The 16,937-nt window shown below is 44.2% G+C and overlaps 1 protein-coding gene across 3 annotated transcripts in view; it reads left to right on the top strand.

Moving 5' to 3' along the window:
* Positions 1–16,937, top strand: part of Vps13d (vacuolar protein sorting 13 homolog D) — a 223,859-nt gene that overhangs the window by 27,333 nt on the left and 179,589 nt on the right. For 2 of the 3 annotated variants that reach the window (XM_032895015.1, XM_032895011.1), the window contains exons 11-20: positions 591–692; positions 847–1,048; positions 1,592–1,771; positions 3,636–3,766; positions 4,536–4,611; positions 5,131–5,301; positions 6,044–6,174; positions 7,497–7,629; positions 11,234–13,450; positions 14,883–15,034. In XM_032895015.1, coding sequence (XP_032750906.1) covers positions 591–692; positions 847–1,048; positions 1,592–1,771; positions 3,636–3,766; positions 4,536–4,611; positions 5,131–5,301; positions 6,044–6,174; positions 7,497–7,629; positions 11,234–13,450; positions 14,883–15,034 — 3,495 coding nt within the window. The remainder of the gene's footprint in view (positions 1–590; positions 693–846; positions 1,049–1,591; positions 1,772–3,635; positions 3,767–4,535; positions 4,612–5,130; positions 5,302–6,043; positions 6,175–7,496; positions 7,630–11,233; positions 13,451–14,882; positions 15,035–16,937) is intronic. The other variant, XM_032895002.1, reaches the window with a different exon arrangement.

Here is a 16,937-nt window from a genome sequence, read left to right on the forward strand (position 1 = left end):
AGGTGACCGAGTGACAGCAGCTCTGTGAGGTGTGGGCCACACTTACAGTGTGTCCTTCTACTGTTAGGAAATATGACATTGTTTAGGATGGGTAACTTTACTTTCTAAAAATGATAATAATAGTTTTTGCTACTACTCTTTAGTAACTAGTAAGAAACATGTTGAAATGATCACACCTTTGTTAATTGTGAATACGAAAGAGCTGGGCCAACAAGCATACTATGTGAGCTTGGACCTCAGCTTCCTCTTGGAAGGTGGGAACTCTGCTTCCTTTGATCTCATGAGCTAATGTGTAAGGCTGCTTGTGATTTGAGTCAGTGCTGTGCAGAGTAGGATGCCTCAGCAGCCACCCCCTGAAGCAAATTATGTTCTCATTGCTCTGTCTGCTCCAACTGGTTCTAGTGGAGTTTTTGAGAACAAGTAACAAATGCTGGGTTGTAGGAAACCCCATTGAGACCAGAGGCAGCTTGCATGACACTTGTTAATGTCCCATTTCTCAGCCTTCAGGGAGGGGTCGTGGCCAGTTTATTGATGAGGCTGCTCACTTTGTCCAGTGCTGCAGTGTCTGAGTTTTATTTTGTCCCAAACAGGAGGAGATGTGTCGAATTGAGGAGGAACAGAGCTTTGAAGAATTGAAGATTCTGCGTGAACTTGTTCATGATAGATTTTACAAGCAAGAGGAGCTAGCAGAGGTGAGAAATCTGCGTGGGAAGGGTCATTTGTTCCCAGCACACCCTGAGCCCTTCGGTGTTGACATGCTTGTGCTCCTGTCAGGACACATGGCAACCCATGCACATCACAGCATCTGTCATGGCTCTTCATGCCCGCCTCTTTGTGATTACACAGAGTCTTCGAGAGCCTCAGTTTGATTCTCCGGGAGCCTCACCTGGTGACCCAGATGGCAGCGGAGGCAGTGGGATGCTGCAGTACTTGCAGTCCTGGTTTCCAGGGTGGGGTGGCTGGTATGGACAGCAGAGCCCTGAAGGGAAAGTGGCAGAAGGACTGACAGCAGAGTCACATGAGCACTGGACGCCTGAAGATATCTTGGGTAGGTTAGGGTCCCATTTGCAGCCAGGCTTTCAGCCAGAGTGGAGGGTTAGGTCCTAAACGTTATCCCATTCTTTGTGCAAAAGCTTGACAGGTCATTTCCAGACTTAACGGTTACGTTTGGACAGCAGTTTGTCTCATAGAGGTAGAGGGAAGGCACATCTGGAAGAGACTTCATGGACATTGTCATTCTTTGTACATTAGTTAGACAGGTCCAAATGGCAGCTATTGTTAGAGAACTAAACCTGGGCCTGATCATAAACTCTGAGGCTTGGTGGCCGTGCACAGGCCCTATGTAGTCCTACGATACTAGTGCGAGCCTACGGAACAGGGCACTAGCTGAGTTAAATTGCATTGGTCACATCAGCCTCAAGTGTCACACTGCCTGCTGGTCACAGGTAGGTTGTGGCCATGGTTATTTAGTCCTCTCTGACTTTCGGTTTTTGTCTAAAGAAGGGAAAGCTGGTTCAACAGCATCATCCCAGCCAGGGGATCTGGCCTTGCTCTCTGATGTTCTCTTAAGCCCATTTCCCCATACACGTAGGCACCGAGGAGTTCTTTGACCCCACTGCAGACGCTTCATGTATGAATACCTACACAAGGCGAGATCACGTCTTTGCCAAGCTGAATGTGCAGCTACAGCGGGGCACTGTGACTCTCCTGCACCAGGAGCGGGGCGCTGCTCATGCCAACGAGAGCGCGTTCATGCAGCTCGAGTTCTCAGGTACTGCTCAGAGCCAGCTCTGCCCTCTCAGTGCCAAAGCACTGTCTGTTCTTGTCATCTGTGTTGCTTAGAGTCTGGATGTAAAGGTGTGTAAACCCGCCCCCCCACACACACTTCTCAGGGCCACCTGCCTAGGGGTGTCACGATTCACCGTGTATGGGGGACCTCCCATAACCATCACTGATAAGAAAATGCCTGACAAGCTTGCCTACAGCCAGTCTTATGGAAGCATTTTCTCTATTGTGGCCCTCTTTTCAGTATCAATTTGTATCAAATTGACAAAAAACAAAACAAAACAAAATAACCAGGAAAGGACCCAGCACCTCTAATTTCTGAGGGTACCTATGTGTAACACACACACACACACACACACACACACACACACACACACACACACACACACACACACAAACCTCCAAACCCAAAAGAGTCTCAGAATGCTTCAAGCTATAGGGAAAGTGCAGGCTAGGTGTCTATGAGGTCATAATCATCACACTTACCAGCCGATCATTATGTGAACCTGCCTTCCCCAGTGTGAGTGTGTCTGCACATCTTGTTTAATGTGCATCTGCACTGGCTCATTGACACTGAGCTCATGGTCTGTAGTACTTCCTGTAGTTGACCTAAAGCATTTTTTTTTTTTTTCTTTTTTTTTTTTTTTTGGAGCTGGGACCAAGCCCAGGGCCTTGCGCTTGCTAGGCAAGCGCTCTACCACTGAGCTAAATCCCCAACCAAAACATTTCTTATGTAAAGCATGTATCAGCCTCTTCCAGTATACACACTGGACTCTACTTGAGCATTTGATTCATTCTAAATTAACTAATAATTTACTATTAGTTAAATTTATTAATTCATTTTATGGTGCTAGGGATTGAACTCAGGGACTTGCACGTACCAGGTAAGTGCATTGCCACTGAGCTTAACCCTGGCCCTACTGGGTTATTTTACACAGGAAAATCGTAGGCATATCACATAAAAACAAAAGAAGGTCCTAAATAAACAAGGAATAGGACACATTTTATAGAATAGAAGTCACGTTCGGAGGCAGTGCACTGTCTAGTTGAAGTCACCTGGGGCATGCACATTGGATGACTTAGTCCTTCAGCTACTCGTTGTCTGAATGACCATAGAGGTGCTATGAGTATCATTTGGGTTTGCAAGTGTATTTCAGAGAGCAGGGAAACAGGATCATCCAGAATGGTATTGATCATTTTTTTTTTCTGTGACTGAATTAAAGAGATATGAGTAAATGAACAGATGTTGGCTTGGACATCTCATGTTTTATAGCAGCTTATCTGAGATGCTTTGGTAGTCTAAAAATGTTTTAGACAGACAGATAGACAGAGGCTTACTGCTCTGACTTCATAATCCTGAGAGCTGAACTGTTATAAACTTAAATGAGATAGCAGATTGCTTGAACATACTTGTGAAGGCTCTACTTAAAATTCATTGTGAGGTGAGACATGGTGGTGTGCACCTTTAAATCCAGCACTCAAGAGGCAGAGGCACGTGGGTGGATCTCTCTGAGTTTTAGGTTCTGCATAGAGTACTAGGCCTGTCAGGACTACATAGTAAGAGCCTGTCTCAAAACAAAAACCAAAACAGTTCACTCTACTGAGAAACCTCCTAAAGTCTTTGTATGCTTATGTAGACAGAATGGTGTGTGTGTGTGTGTGTGTGTGTGTGTGTGTGTGTGTGTGTGTGTGTGTGCGTGTGTGCGCGCGCGCGCATATGTATATTCAAATTTCATGAAAAGCACTTCCTAGAGTCACATAGTTTGTTGTAAAATAAGTGCATTGTTTGTAGGTGTAAAGCACATTAGGCCTTAGAACGTAACACTGTCTCTTACGTTTATCTCTTACAGATGTAAAACTTCTAGCAGAGTCTCTTCCCCGAAGAAACTCCTCCTTGCTTTTAGTTCGGTTGGGTGGACTGTTCCTCAGAGACCTGGCTACAGAAGGAACCATGTTTCCTCTTCTGGTCTTCCCCAATCCGGTATGTACGGCAGTGACATGCCTAGCACACGTCAGTGTGTGCTGCAGTGGTATGATTAGCACACATGTGTGTCAATGTGCACTGCATTGGCATGGCTAGCACACGTGTGTGTCAGTGAATTACGTCTATTTTAGGAAGTCAGAAGTCCTGTTAATTGGACTTATTTTGACATGTGATGATTGGAGTCAGACTGGGACTAGGTCCTCTGTTAGAGAGGAAATATTAGTAAGCTGTGTGGCTCTGCATTTCCTCGCCATGCTGTGGCCACTGTGGATGTGTCTGTCTACCTGGGGATAATGTCAGGAACACCACTCACTGCTTTCTGCACTTCAGGGTTAACAGTTGAGTCTCTTCCATGGCTCACAGCCCTGCTCATAACTTGCTGTTGTCCTAGGAGTCAGGAGAACTACCTTCAGTCCTTTATATCAGTTCAGATTTATATGTAATATCCTTTACCAACCAGGGGATCTCTGCTCTATAGTCAAACACATAGTCTAAATGAGTATCGACCTGTCCATTCTGTCCATACTTCTTTTTGAATGTTCTTAGAAAGTATAGGAGGGTGGAATTAAAATGTGAGAAGTTATAAATATTCAGTTATTGTTGTCTGCTCTGGGAAATGGCACAGTAGTGAATGCGTGGATGTGGTAACCCAGAGTGAAGGGGCTTTGAGTCCTGTGTGCAGAGAAGGAGCAGAGTGTGCCAGGTAAAGGGGGCAGCGCGCTGTCCCTCTTACCTGCTGAAGTGGGTTTGTGTATATGTTCAATAGCAGAAAGAAGTTGGCAGAGTCTCACAGTCTTTTGGTCTTCAAACTGCATCGGAAGACAGAAGTGATCAATACTCTGGTAATTTTTCATACGTTCTTAAAATTAATCCTTAAAAAACACATTATTAGGGGTTGGGGATTTAGCTCAGTGGTAGAGCACTTGCCTAGCAAGCGCAAGGCCCTGAGTTCGGTCCCCAGCTCCGAAAAAAAAAAGAAAAGAAAAAAAAAAACATTATTATTGATTGGTAGACTTTGATTTCTGTTCTGTGCATAGTGACTTGCCAGGTGGATCCATGTTGCTCCAGAAAGCAGCATGAACTCTCTGGGTAGGACTCTTTCCCCCTGGTGTCACTAGAGTGTTTTTGCAAGGCCTCTGGGCCTTGCACTGCATTATGGGAACAAATACAGTAGTCTAGCTGTCAAGATTCCTGTTAAAAATTAGAGTCAGGTCACATTAGACTTTCTTTTAAAAATCTGCATAATTGTGAACAGATTAGAAAAGAATTTTGAAAATGTCTTTTTCCCAGAATGCTTTCCAGGCCTCTGTGGGTGTGGTGCTGCTTTTGTTGTGTTCTACATCTTCTGTTCTTTCCTTTAGCTGCTGATCCAGACAATCCAGTCTTTGAGATGCTCTATGAGAGAAACCCAGTGCACAGCCACTTTGAGAGGCGGCTGCATGTCAGCACGAGGCCCTTGAACATCATCTACAACCCACAGGCTATTAAAAAAGTGGCAGACTTTTTCTACAAGGGAAAGGTTCATACCTCAGGTTAACTTTTTTGTTTGTTTGATCCTATGTTACCTTTGAAAAAAATCTTGGTGATTACTGGTGCAGTGCATAACGTAATGCATTTGGAAGACCCGATAGTGCTGCAAGAGCTTGCAGAGTAAGTGGTAGGATTGTGTGAGGACACTTAGTCAGCGTTCTGGACCAGCTCTCCTTCCCACGTCTCCTTAGGATGCACTTTTCTACCCTCATCGTGGGATGGCTATTTCTTTGGCCAGCTAGGATGTTTTAGCTTGGTGAACTACAGTGGAATGTTCAAGAATTTCCTTCTAGATGGCATCATCTCTGTTCTTTTACAGTGTAGACTGAACAGTTGATACACTTGTGACTTCCTTTATTCCCTACAGAGACTGAGACAGTTGGAGAAGTACTTTCACTGACAGGGAGGAAACAGTAACCATGACAGAACTGGCTAACATTTTGCCTTCAATATTCTGCCTTGTGTGATTTTTGAAATACAGCACTTTGGAATTTTTAGAAATGGTTTTAGGGATTACGAGAAGTTAGGTGCCCTTCCCTCCTGTGCCTCCATGTCCTCAGTCTGTCCACACTCCCCCAGGCCTTCTTGCTGCTGTTGCTGTGGCAGGCCATCTCAGAGAAGAGAGCTCTGTTTGTTACTGATTGCTTTTTCCACTTTGGTGGATGTGGGTGAGGGCAGAAGTGGCGGTGTCTTATTGGCTCAGTCACTTGCAAGCTGACATCTTTTGCCTTTCCAATCTTGCAGGCTTTGGTTATCAGTCTGAGCTTGAGTTGAGGGTAGCTGAAGCAGCCCGAAGACAATATAACAAGTTGAAGATGCAGACCAAGGCTGAGATCCGACAAACTCTTGACCGTTTGCTTGTGGGAGATTTTATTGTAAGTGACCTTGTGTGATTCTGTTTGGGGGTGGGAGAGGCAACCATGTTTCCTGACAAGCTCCTGATTTATAGTATATAGGCTTGCTCATATCCCTTATGCCAACTAGGTAAACCTCCCACCCTCAAAATAGAGAGAGAGAGAGAGAGAGAGAGAGAGAGAGAGAGAGAGAGAGAGAGAGAGGAGATAGATATCTTTCTGGCTAGCATTTTAAATAGCTCATGCCTTTTCTATTAATGGTCTGATTAAGAAATGAATGATGCTGATTAGATTATGCTTTTCTTGCTCTGAGGGTACTTCCTTAGGTACTTTGTTTAATTTTGTTTTCTTTTTGAGACACAGCCTCTCTGTAGCTGGCTCTCCTGGAACTCTGTTTGTAGACTAGGGTGGCCTCGAACTGAAAGATCAACTTGCCTCTGCCTTTTGAGTGTTGTGGGTACTTTTCAGCCTTGCTTGTGTCTTTCTCCAGATCTGATTTGCAAGTATGGTAACTTTGTGGTGCTGTGTGTCCAGCTGATTCAAGGACAAGAAACAGCTTAATTGTCTGAAAGGGCGTTTCTGACAGTGCACTGCCAAGCATGGCGATAGATGGAGCTGTTAGACAAGTGTGGCTGCTTTTGAACCCTGTAGAACCAGCTGTGGGAAAGTTGGCCATGGTGTTCCAAGTCAAATACCGAAGGACTTAGGATTGGGGGGGTCAGGGGTGGGGAATTAGTCTTGATTTCCTGTGTGTGAGTGTATGAGTTTCAGCATAACTTATTAGTACCTTCCTGATATCTTCATACACACAAAGGGGCATTTTTCTTTTCTTTTTTTTCTAATTTTTATTAAGTTTTTTTCATATATAGTTTTAGTTTTTGAGGTACAGTTTCTCTCTGTAGCCTTGGCTGTTCTGGCACTCTTACTCTGTAGACCAGGAAGGCTTGAACTCAGAGATCTGCCTGTGTCCGTCTCCTGAGTGCTGGGATTAAAGGCATGTACCACAACATCAGACCTGTAAACTATGAACAAAACCCCTCTTAATCCAGGGATCATCAGTCAGTACAAACAACTCAGATTAATAGTTGGCTAATTGATCCTCTCTTCGTCAAGTATCAGCCTCTAATAATATCCCCAGCCAACAAGTATTGAGTGTCTCGTATTGTGAGGACTGGCATCCGGGACGGGGTTTCAGGGATGCTTGGACACCTCTATAAAGACCGTTGGCAGTCAGGGTTATCAGTGATTGAATTGCACAGCCCGGGCTAGCCTTGAACCTGTGGTTCTCTTTGAGTTCTTGGGTTACAGCAGGTTTGCAACTGAGTTTTATTTTGCCTCCACAGGAGGAAAGTAAGCGGTGGACTGTTCGATTGGACATTTCTGCCCCTCAAGTGATATTTCCAGATGATTTCACTTTCAAGAATCCTGTGCTGGTTGTCGTGGATCTTGGAAGAATGCTTTTGACCAACACCCAAGGTAGAGTGTCAGTGTGTAAGGAAACAAGGTAGAGTGTCAGTGTAGCTTCATTACAGAAAACTGGACAGAAGGTTTTCATAACATTTTAAGACTCTAAAGTTTTGGGTCTGGAGAGATGGCTCAGGGGTTAAGAATACATGCTGCTTTTGCAGAGGTCCTGGCTTCAGTTCCTAGATCCTACACAATGGCTCCCAGTCATCCTTATTTCGAGTTTTTCAGGGGAAACAATACTCTCTTCTGACCTGTGGGTACCAAGCATATATGTGATATACATATAGGTGTGTAGACACACACACACACACACACACACACACACACACGTACGTTAAAAAACAATCCAACCAACCAACCAACCAACCAAAAACTCTCCAAAGTACACCTGTTGCTTGGTTAATAATAACTACTTTCAATGTTCGTCGTTGTCGTCGTTGTTGTTGTTGTTGTTGTTGTTGGTGGTGGTGGTGGTGGTGGTAGTGTGTGTGTGTGTGTGTGTGTGTGTGTGTGTGTGTAGTATCACATTTCTTTTTATGGCTTTTACCAGTCCCTTTTTGGATATACCAGATTTTATTTATCTGTCTTTTGGTTAGTAAACATTGGCAACACTGCCCCTGAACCCCACTGTTCAAATAATACCATTCACAGTCACATCATGTTTTTGTAGCAATGCAAATGTTCAGTTCTTTTACATGGTCGCCCAGGAGTGGAGTTGCTGGGCTGTGTGTTAGCCTTACATTTAACATTTTTAGGGACTACCAGATTCTTTCCCAAATGGCTTATATGCCCACTGTTTGTTACGATTCTAGTTTCCCCACATCCTCTCATTACTTGTTATCTGACCTTCTAATTGCAACCATCTTGAGAGGAGTGTCTAGCTGTGGCTTTTTTTTAAATTAATTTAAAAAAAATTATTTATTTATATGAGTGCACTATAGCTGTCAAACACACCAGAAGAGGACATCGGATCCCAGATGGTTGTGAGCTACCACATGGTATCTGGGAATTGAACTCAGGACCTCAGTGCTTTTAACCACTGAGTCATCTCTCTAGCCCTTAATTATTATTTTTTTATTTATTTACTTTACATCCCACTCATCCCCCAACCCCCCAGTAATCCCTCCCACAGTCTTTCCCATCCCCTCTACCAGTTCCCCCTTTTCCTGTGGGTCACCCCTGGCTATTTCCCCCCTCACTCACTCTTCCAGTCTCTTCAAGGCTAAGCATATCTTGAACTGATGCCAGACAAGGCAGCCCAGATAGGACATATCCCATATACAGGCAATAGCTTTTGGGATAGCCCCATTCAAGTTGTTTAGGACCCACATGAAGGAAGACCAAGCGGCATATCTGCTACATATGTGTGGGGAGGTCTAGGTCCCGCCATTTTATATTCTTTGGCTGGTGGTTCAAATTCTGAGAGCCACAAACATCCAGGTTAGTTGATGATGTTGGTCTTCCTGTGGAGTTCTTAATCCTTCTTCCATAAGAGTCCCCAAGTTCCATCCACTGTTTGGCTAGCGATGTCTGGATCAGTTCGAGTCAGCTGTGGGGTAGAGCCTCTCAGAGGACAACATGCTCCTGTCTACAGGCATAATAGACTATCATTAATGTTGTTTGGGATTGATGCTTGCACAGGGATGGGTCTCAAGTTGGATCTGTTATTGGTTGGCCATTACCTCAGTTTCTGTTCCATTCCCTGTGCTGGCATTTCCTATAGACAGGATACCTTTTGGGTTGAAAGGTTTGTGGGTAGGTTGGTGTCTCTATTGCTCTACCAGGGTTTCTGCCTGGCTACAGGAATTGGCCTCTTCAGGTTACATATCCCCAATACTGTGCATCACAGTAAAGGTCACCCCCATTGATTCTTGGGTACCTCCCTTCATCTCCTTCACTGGCTGATTTCCATTCATTTTCATTGCTATCTACATATCTCTCCTGTCCTTCTCCATGCCTGAACCTGAACCACCCCCATTATTCTCCTCACGTGTCCTCCTTCCCATTTACCTCCCTCTGTTTGACTCTCATAACTATTTTATTCCCCCTTCTAACTGAGATTCAAGTTTCCTCCCTTGGACCTTCATTCTTGTTTAGCTTTGTTGGGTCTGTGTAATGTAGCATCATACCTGTATTTTATGGCTAATTTCTAGTTATCAGCGAGTACATACCATGCATGTCCTTTTGGGACTGGGTTATCTCACTCTGGATTATATTCTTAAGACCCATCCATTTGCCTGCAAAAATCATGATGTCTTTGTTCTTAATAGCTGAATGGTATTCCATAGTGTAGACATACCATATTTTCTTTATCCATTTTCAGTTGAAGGACATCTAGGTTGTTTCCAGCTTCTGGCTATTACGAATAAGCTGCCATGAACATAGTTGAGCAAGTGTCTTTGTGGGATGGTGGAGCATCTTTTGGGTATTTACCCAAGGTGGTATAGCTGGGTCTTGAAGTAAAACTATTCCCAGTTTTCTGACAAATTGCCAAATTGATTTCCAAGGTGGTTGTTTGAGTTTGCACTTTTGCCAGTAATATCCTTCTGTGTGACACTGCATTTTGATAAACACTTCCTAATACTCAGGGTTAGAGATGGGATGTTAGTTTTTTATTTTTAAAATTTTATGTATTATGTTACTTGTATGGCAGTTACAGACAACTTTGTTGTTGGTTTTATTTTTCTGCCTTTATATGCCAGATAGGGATATTGTGCATAGCAAGAATATTCTAGTAGGGGAACAAAATGACCACTATAGTAAGTGGAGAAGTGTAAGTTTGGAGAGTGCTGTAAGAGAGCTGTGTCAGCAGCCCTGCCAGTGTCAGGTGTGAAAATGCTGGCAGTGGCTGGCAGCTTCAGCATCCTAATGTGAGCTTGGAGGGAATTTTACGTACATTTTTACTCTTTGTATTTTAGTTTTCAGTTTAACAGATTAAGTTCACATTGAATGAATAGTTTCACAGTGATGTCTATCATTTTCATCCACTTAAAAAAACACCAGCTTGGTGAGAGCTTTCTTCTTCCTCTTCCTCCCCTTCCTCCTCTTTCTCTTCCTCCTCCTCATTGTTCGTAAGATGAGGCAAAGACTCATAATCTAGGTCTGGCAGGCTTGGAACTTACTATGAGAGTAGGCTGTTCTCAGACTTAGAGTGATTTGCCTGCCTCTGCCTCTGAAGTGCTGAAATATTTTATAATAGAATTCTCAAAATTTTAAATCTGTGTCTGTGACTTGGTGGAATTTTAGATTCTTTTTAAAAATTTATTTTTTTTAATATGAATTATCTGAGTTTATGTGTACCATGTCTGTGCAGGAGCCTGAAGAGGCCAAAAGAGGGCATCTGGTTTCCTGGAAGTGGAGTTACAAGCAATCAATGAGCTGGCTTGTGGGTGCTGGGAACCAATCCTGGATCTTGTGCAAGAGCAGAAAGTGTTCCTCAGCACTGCGCTCTCTGTCTTTATTTATAATAAGGGCGGGAGGGAGAGAGAGAAGGAGGGAAGGAGAGAAGGAGGGAGGGAAGGAGAGAGGGAGGGAGGGAGGGAAAGAGGGAGGAAGGGAGGGAAGGAGCAAGTAGGAGATTTTTCACTTATGGTCTTTTCATTTCCCCCTGAAGAAGACTCTAGGAGGAAAAGTGGGGATGGCTCAGCCTCTGAAGAGAATCAGTTCAGTGATGATGAATATAAGACCCCTCTTGCCACTCCTCCCAGCACCCCCCCTCCAGAGACCAACAGCAGCAGTGGGGAGAAAACACCGCCGTTTTCTGGAGTGGAGTTTAGTGAGGAACAGCTTCAGGCTCATCTAATGAGCACACAGATGTATGAGAGGTACTCCTTGACATTCATGGACCTCCAGGTCATGGTAGGGCGTGTGAGAGACAACTGGAAACGTGTGCAGGACATCGATGTGGGGCCAACACATGTAGTTGAGAAATTCAATGTTCATCTGCAGTTAGAACGTCGGCTGATCTACACATCAGACCCCAAGTACCCTGGGGCTGTGCTCTCAGGCAACTTACCAGACTTAAAAATCCACATCAATGAGGATAAGATATCTGCCTTGAAGAACTGCTTTGCTGTCCTCACCACTCCTGAAACAAAGCCCTCTGACACCCAGTTCAGAGAGAAGATTTTCCCCCAGGAAGGACCTCGGGGAAGCTTGCAGGATTCTGTAATGAACTTGACCCAGAGTATTGTAATGCTGGAGCAGCACACACGGGAGGTGCTAGTGGAGTCACAGCTCCTCCTAGCGGAATTCAAGGTGAACTGCATGCAGCTTGGTGTTGAGAGCAGTGGCCGCTACATCTCAGTGCTCAAGGTGTTTGGCACCAATGCTCACTTTGTGAAAAGGCCCTATGATGCTGAGGTCTCCCTGACTGTTCACGGATTGCTCCTGGTGGACACCATGCAGACTTATGGTGCTGATTTTGACCTTTTGATGGCTTCACATAAGAATCTGAGTTTTGATATTCCCACAGGAAGCCTCCGGGATAGTAGGGCACAGTCTCCTGTTTCAGGACCTAATGTGACCTTCCAAACTGACGTGGCCACCCTCAACGACCAGTCAGCCACTACTAGTGTTTCCCTAGAGAAAATTCTCACCAAAGAACAAGAATCCCTAATTAAACTGGAGTATCAGTTTGTGAGTTCAGAGTGCCCATCCATGAACTTGGACAGTACTCTGCAGGTCATTTCCCTTCAGGTAAATAACTTGGACATCATCCTAAACCCAGAGACCATTGTGGAGCTCATTGGTTTTCTTCAGAAATCCTTCCCTAAGGAAAAGGATGATGTGAGCCCCCAGCCTCTGATGACTGACCTTGAGAGAAGTATTATGGAGCAGGGCACAGTTCAGTCGACTTACGAGCAGAACACGGAGGTCGCCGTGGAGATCCACAGGCTCAACCTCCTGCTGCTTCGGACAGTGGGGATGTCTGACGGAGAGAGACGTGGCAGGAAAATCGCAACGGCCAGTATCGGTGGCACCAAGGTGAATGTGTCGATGGGCAGCTCATTTGACATGAATGGCTCCCTTGGCTGTTTGCAGCTCATGGACCTAACACAAGAGAATGTGAAGAACCAGTATGTCGTCAGCATCGGAAACTCCATAGGCTATGAGAACATAGTCAGCGACATTGGCTATTTTGAAAGTGTGTTTGTCAGAATGGAAGATGCATCCCTGACTGAAGCGTTGAGTTTCACATTTGCTGAGAAATCCAAACAGGAGTGCTTCCTCAACCTGAAGATGGCATCTTTGCATTATAACCACTCCGCTAAATTCTTAAAGGAGTTGACCTTATCTATGGATGAGCTGGAAGAGAATTTCCGCAGTATGTTGAAAAGTGCAGCCACCAAAGTGACCACAGTATTAGCCACCAAGACTGCCGAGTACAGTGAGATGGTGTCACTCTTCGAAACCCCGAAGAAGACCAGGGATCCCTTTGTCTTGGAGGAGAATGAGATCTATGGGTTTGGCCTTCCTTCCCCTCGATCAGACACGGTGAAGCTCATCTTGAACATAAACATTGAATCTCCAGTTGTTTCTATCCCTCGGAGGCCTGGGAGTCCTGAGCTGTTGGTTGGACACTTGGGACAGATATTCATCCAGAATTTTGTGGCAGGAGATGATGAATCCAGAAGTGACCGCCTGCAGGTGGAAATCAAAGACATTAAACTCTATTCTTTGAATTGCACTCAGCTAGCAGGCAGAGACAGTGCTGGGCCTGAAGTCAGTCGGACATTTTGCCCACCCTCCGGGTCAGCCAGTGTTAACAGTCAGGAGGAGGCTCACTTCACTCGACACGATTTCTTTGAATCTTTGCATAGAGGCCAAGGTGAGAAGCAGAAACATGTCTTGTTTGTAAAGGTTCTAACTCAGGGCCTGTGTATGTGTCCCTGGAAACAGCACAGTCCCTTCCTTTTAGGGTTATCTCTGGTTAATGTGTAGACAATCACAGTTGTATTTTTAACAGTTTTGTAGAGGGCTGGCATGGTTTTACTTTTTCACTTTGGATAAAATAATATACTTTGAGCCATGTGTGGTGGTGTACATGTTTAATCCCAACACTCTAGAGGCAGAGGTGTGTGGATCTCTATTGAGTTTGAGGCCAGCCAGGTCCACACTGAATTTTGAGACAGCCAGGGCTGCACAGAGAAACCATGTCTGTGAAGTGTTTACAGCTGGGTCAATGCTCCCTTGCTGAGATGTTTCAGTGGATAGATATAGTGTGACCTTATTTTATGTACTGTTTTTGTTCTTTTGTTTTAAGCTGTACATTTTTCGTAGTTAAAATATTGCAGCCTAAGGTAGCACAAGAGTTTAATGTAAGTACAAAAGGAAACGTGGGCTCTGGGTGTGTTAGGCTTCTTTACTGCTCTGATTCTTGTAAGTGGGTCTGTGCAGGGTACAAGGAATGACATTTTCACATTTGTCTTCTGGCTATGGACAGTTAGACCCAAGTAGTTCGGCTACAGAATCAGAAACATTCTAGAGACTATCCATTGGTAAAGAAAGTAATGCTTTTGAAAACTTCTGTGGTCCCTGGAACGTCCTTCACTGATTCATCTGAAATTTGGAGAGCCAGCCTTGGTCTAATGTGCTAGATGTGCTCTTAACCACCACGCTGCTTCTAGCCAGTCCTCCATTTCCATGCTTAGTAAACAGTTCTTTCTATGCTTGGAATGAGCATTCAGCTACAGTGCTGTCTTGAGGCCCAAGAAAGCTGGGTCTATTACTGAAAGCTATGGAAGGGACAGTCTGGCTTGGAAAACAAGCTTCCATGGCTAAGAGAACGTAAGGTGGTCCATGCACTGACTTAGTGTTTACCATATCAGATACATTTTAAATGTATTTATCTGTTTTTTGTGTGTGTGTGTGTGCCCACATGCATGCATATCGAAGTGCTGTGTGTGGAGGTCAGAGGACAGCTTGTGGGAATTGGTTCTCTCTTCAGCCATGTTGGTTCCGGAGATTGAGTTCAGGTCATCAGGCCATTATTTATCCTTTGAGCCGTCTTTGCAGCCTTACCATTTCGTATGTTGAAGCTGCCAAGCAGAACATGTCATGGAAGTGCCTTCTTCTCCCCCTGTAGACTTGTCTTGTAGTTCTGCTTGCTGTGCACTGTGGTCTCAGTCATAGACTCAGTTGCAAGGCCAGCCCGCCGTCAGATAATCCCTAGCCTTTACTATGCATACAGGACACTCGATCATCAGTGACAAACCAGATGTCAGTGTTCATGCTCTGTCTCTTCTGCTCTCTTCTGCCAGCCTTCCATATCCTGAACAATACCACCATCCAGTTTAAGCTGGAGAAGATCCCTATCGAGAGGGAAACTGAACTGACTTTCTCCCTTAGTCCAGATGAGCTGGGGACGTCCAGCATCATGAAGATTGAAGGAAAGTTCGTCAACCCAGTTCAGGTAAACAAACACAGGATTGACTTTCAGGTCAGGGCAGTTCAGAGCTAATCAGGTATTGTTCCTTGTCTGAGATGTGGGAGATCAGTTACGTTTTAGGTTTGGGAACTGTGTATTTAGGACATTTGCAAAACCTTTATGGTTGAGCATCTCTGATAACTAATTTGAAGTTTGAAATGCTTTTAAATTAGAAACCTTTGGAATGTTGTAGGTTCAGGGGTATTTTGGTTTCAGATTAGGAAGAATTTTCCTATATTTGTGTGTGTGTGTGTGTGTGTGTGTGTGTGTGTGTGTGTGTGTGTGTGTGTGTGTATAGAGTGAATTGTGTAGTGCCTAGTGCCCAAGTAGGCCAGATGAGGGTGCCCGATTCTGTGGAACTGGAATTCTGGATGTGGATGATTGTGAGCTACTATGTGAGTGCAGGGAATTGACCCCAAGTCCTCTGCAACAACAAGTACTCTTAATCACTGAGCCGTTTCTTTAGCCCCATGTATATTCATTTTATATTTGTATTGTCTATAGTACTCAGATTATAATGGTATATATTTATGTATATTAAGTATTGAAAGAAAATATGTAAATTCAAGGACATATCAATATATATTCATGTTGTTCATAATTTCCTCTAATAAACATTGAACCAGGGGCTGGAGAGATGGCTCAGTGGTTAAGAGCACTGACTGTTCTTCCAGAGGTCTTAAGTTCGAATCCCAGCAACCACATGGTGGCTCACAACCATCTGTAAAGGGATCTGATGCCCTCTTCTGGTGTGTCTGAAGACAGCTGTAGTGTACTTATATAAAATAAATAAATAAATCTTTAAAAAACAAACAAATAAAAAACAAACAAAAAAACCCCATTGGACCTTGTCTAGCTTTGTAGCCCAGGCTGACGGACTCTCGATTTATGGTCCTCTTGACTCTGCCTCCCCAGTGCTGGGATTATGCATGGGCTGCACTGCCCTCAGCAACACGGGATCCTTTGGTTGTGCCATTTTGTCCCTGGCAATGACTTTCTTCATGTGTCACAAAGGAACAAAGAAGATCTCTAGTCCTATTCCCCAGTGTGGATGGGGACTTACTGCTTAAAAAACCAGTTGCTCTTTCCCAAGAGGATGTAATTTTTATCCCACTTTGGATGTACTTGGAATAGACTGTATAACACTCTGATTATTCGAGCCATTGACTGATCCTTTCAACAGAGTAAACTTAGGCTTGCCCTCTCTGAATTGAATTGGGCCAGTTAGGGTGTGTGTATATGCATGCGTGTGTGTGTGTGTGTGTGTGTGTGTGTGTGTGTACATTGCGTACATACGTATCCTTCACAAGTAATCCCCCCCCCCCATTTTACAGGACTAGAGAAAGAGTAAGGTTATAAAATGAGTGTTTTCAGGATCTTAGGACAGTGGCCCCTCTGTCAGGCTGTAGATGGTCACAACTTTGACCAGTATCAGTGGCTCCTAGGTATGAATCTTTAGGTGAGAAACCCTCCCTCAGCTCTCTTTCTCATTTGTAAAGTTAACTTTTTATTCTGTATGTGTGGGTGTTTTATTAGCATGTGTCTGTATGTGTGGGTGTTTTATTAGCATGTGTGTCTAGTGCCCATAGAGACCAGAAGAAGCCATCATATCCCTTTGGACTCGAGTTGCAGATGGTTGAGAATGTGGGTGCTGGGAATGGAACTTGGGTTATAAGATCGTGTAGTGCTTTTAACCACTGAGCCACCTCTCCAGCTTCTCTTGCTCCTTTTAATTGAAACAGGGTCTCATGTGCCCCAGGCTGGCCTCTAACTTGCTATGTTGCTGAGGATGACCTTGAATATATGATTTTCCTGTTTCTACTTTCCAGTACTTGCCTTTTTTTTTTTTTCTTTTAAATGAACTAGTTTTGGGGAGGTGAAATGATTT

This window comes from Rattus rattus, chromosome 1 (assembly GCF_011064425.1).
Source record: "Rattus rattus isolate New Zealand chromosome 1, Rrattus_CSIRO_v1, whole genome shotgun sequence".
In the NCBI taxonomy this organism is placed as follows: Eukaryota; Metazoa; Chordata; class Mammalia; order Rodentia; family Muridae; genus Rattus; species Rattus rattus.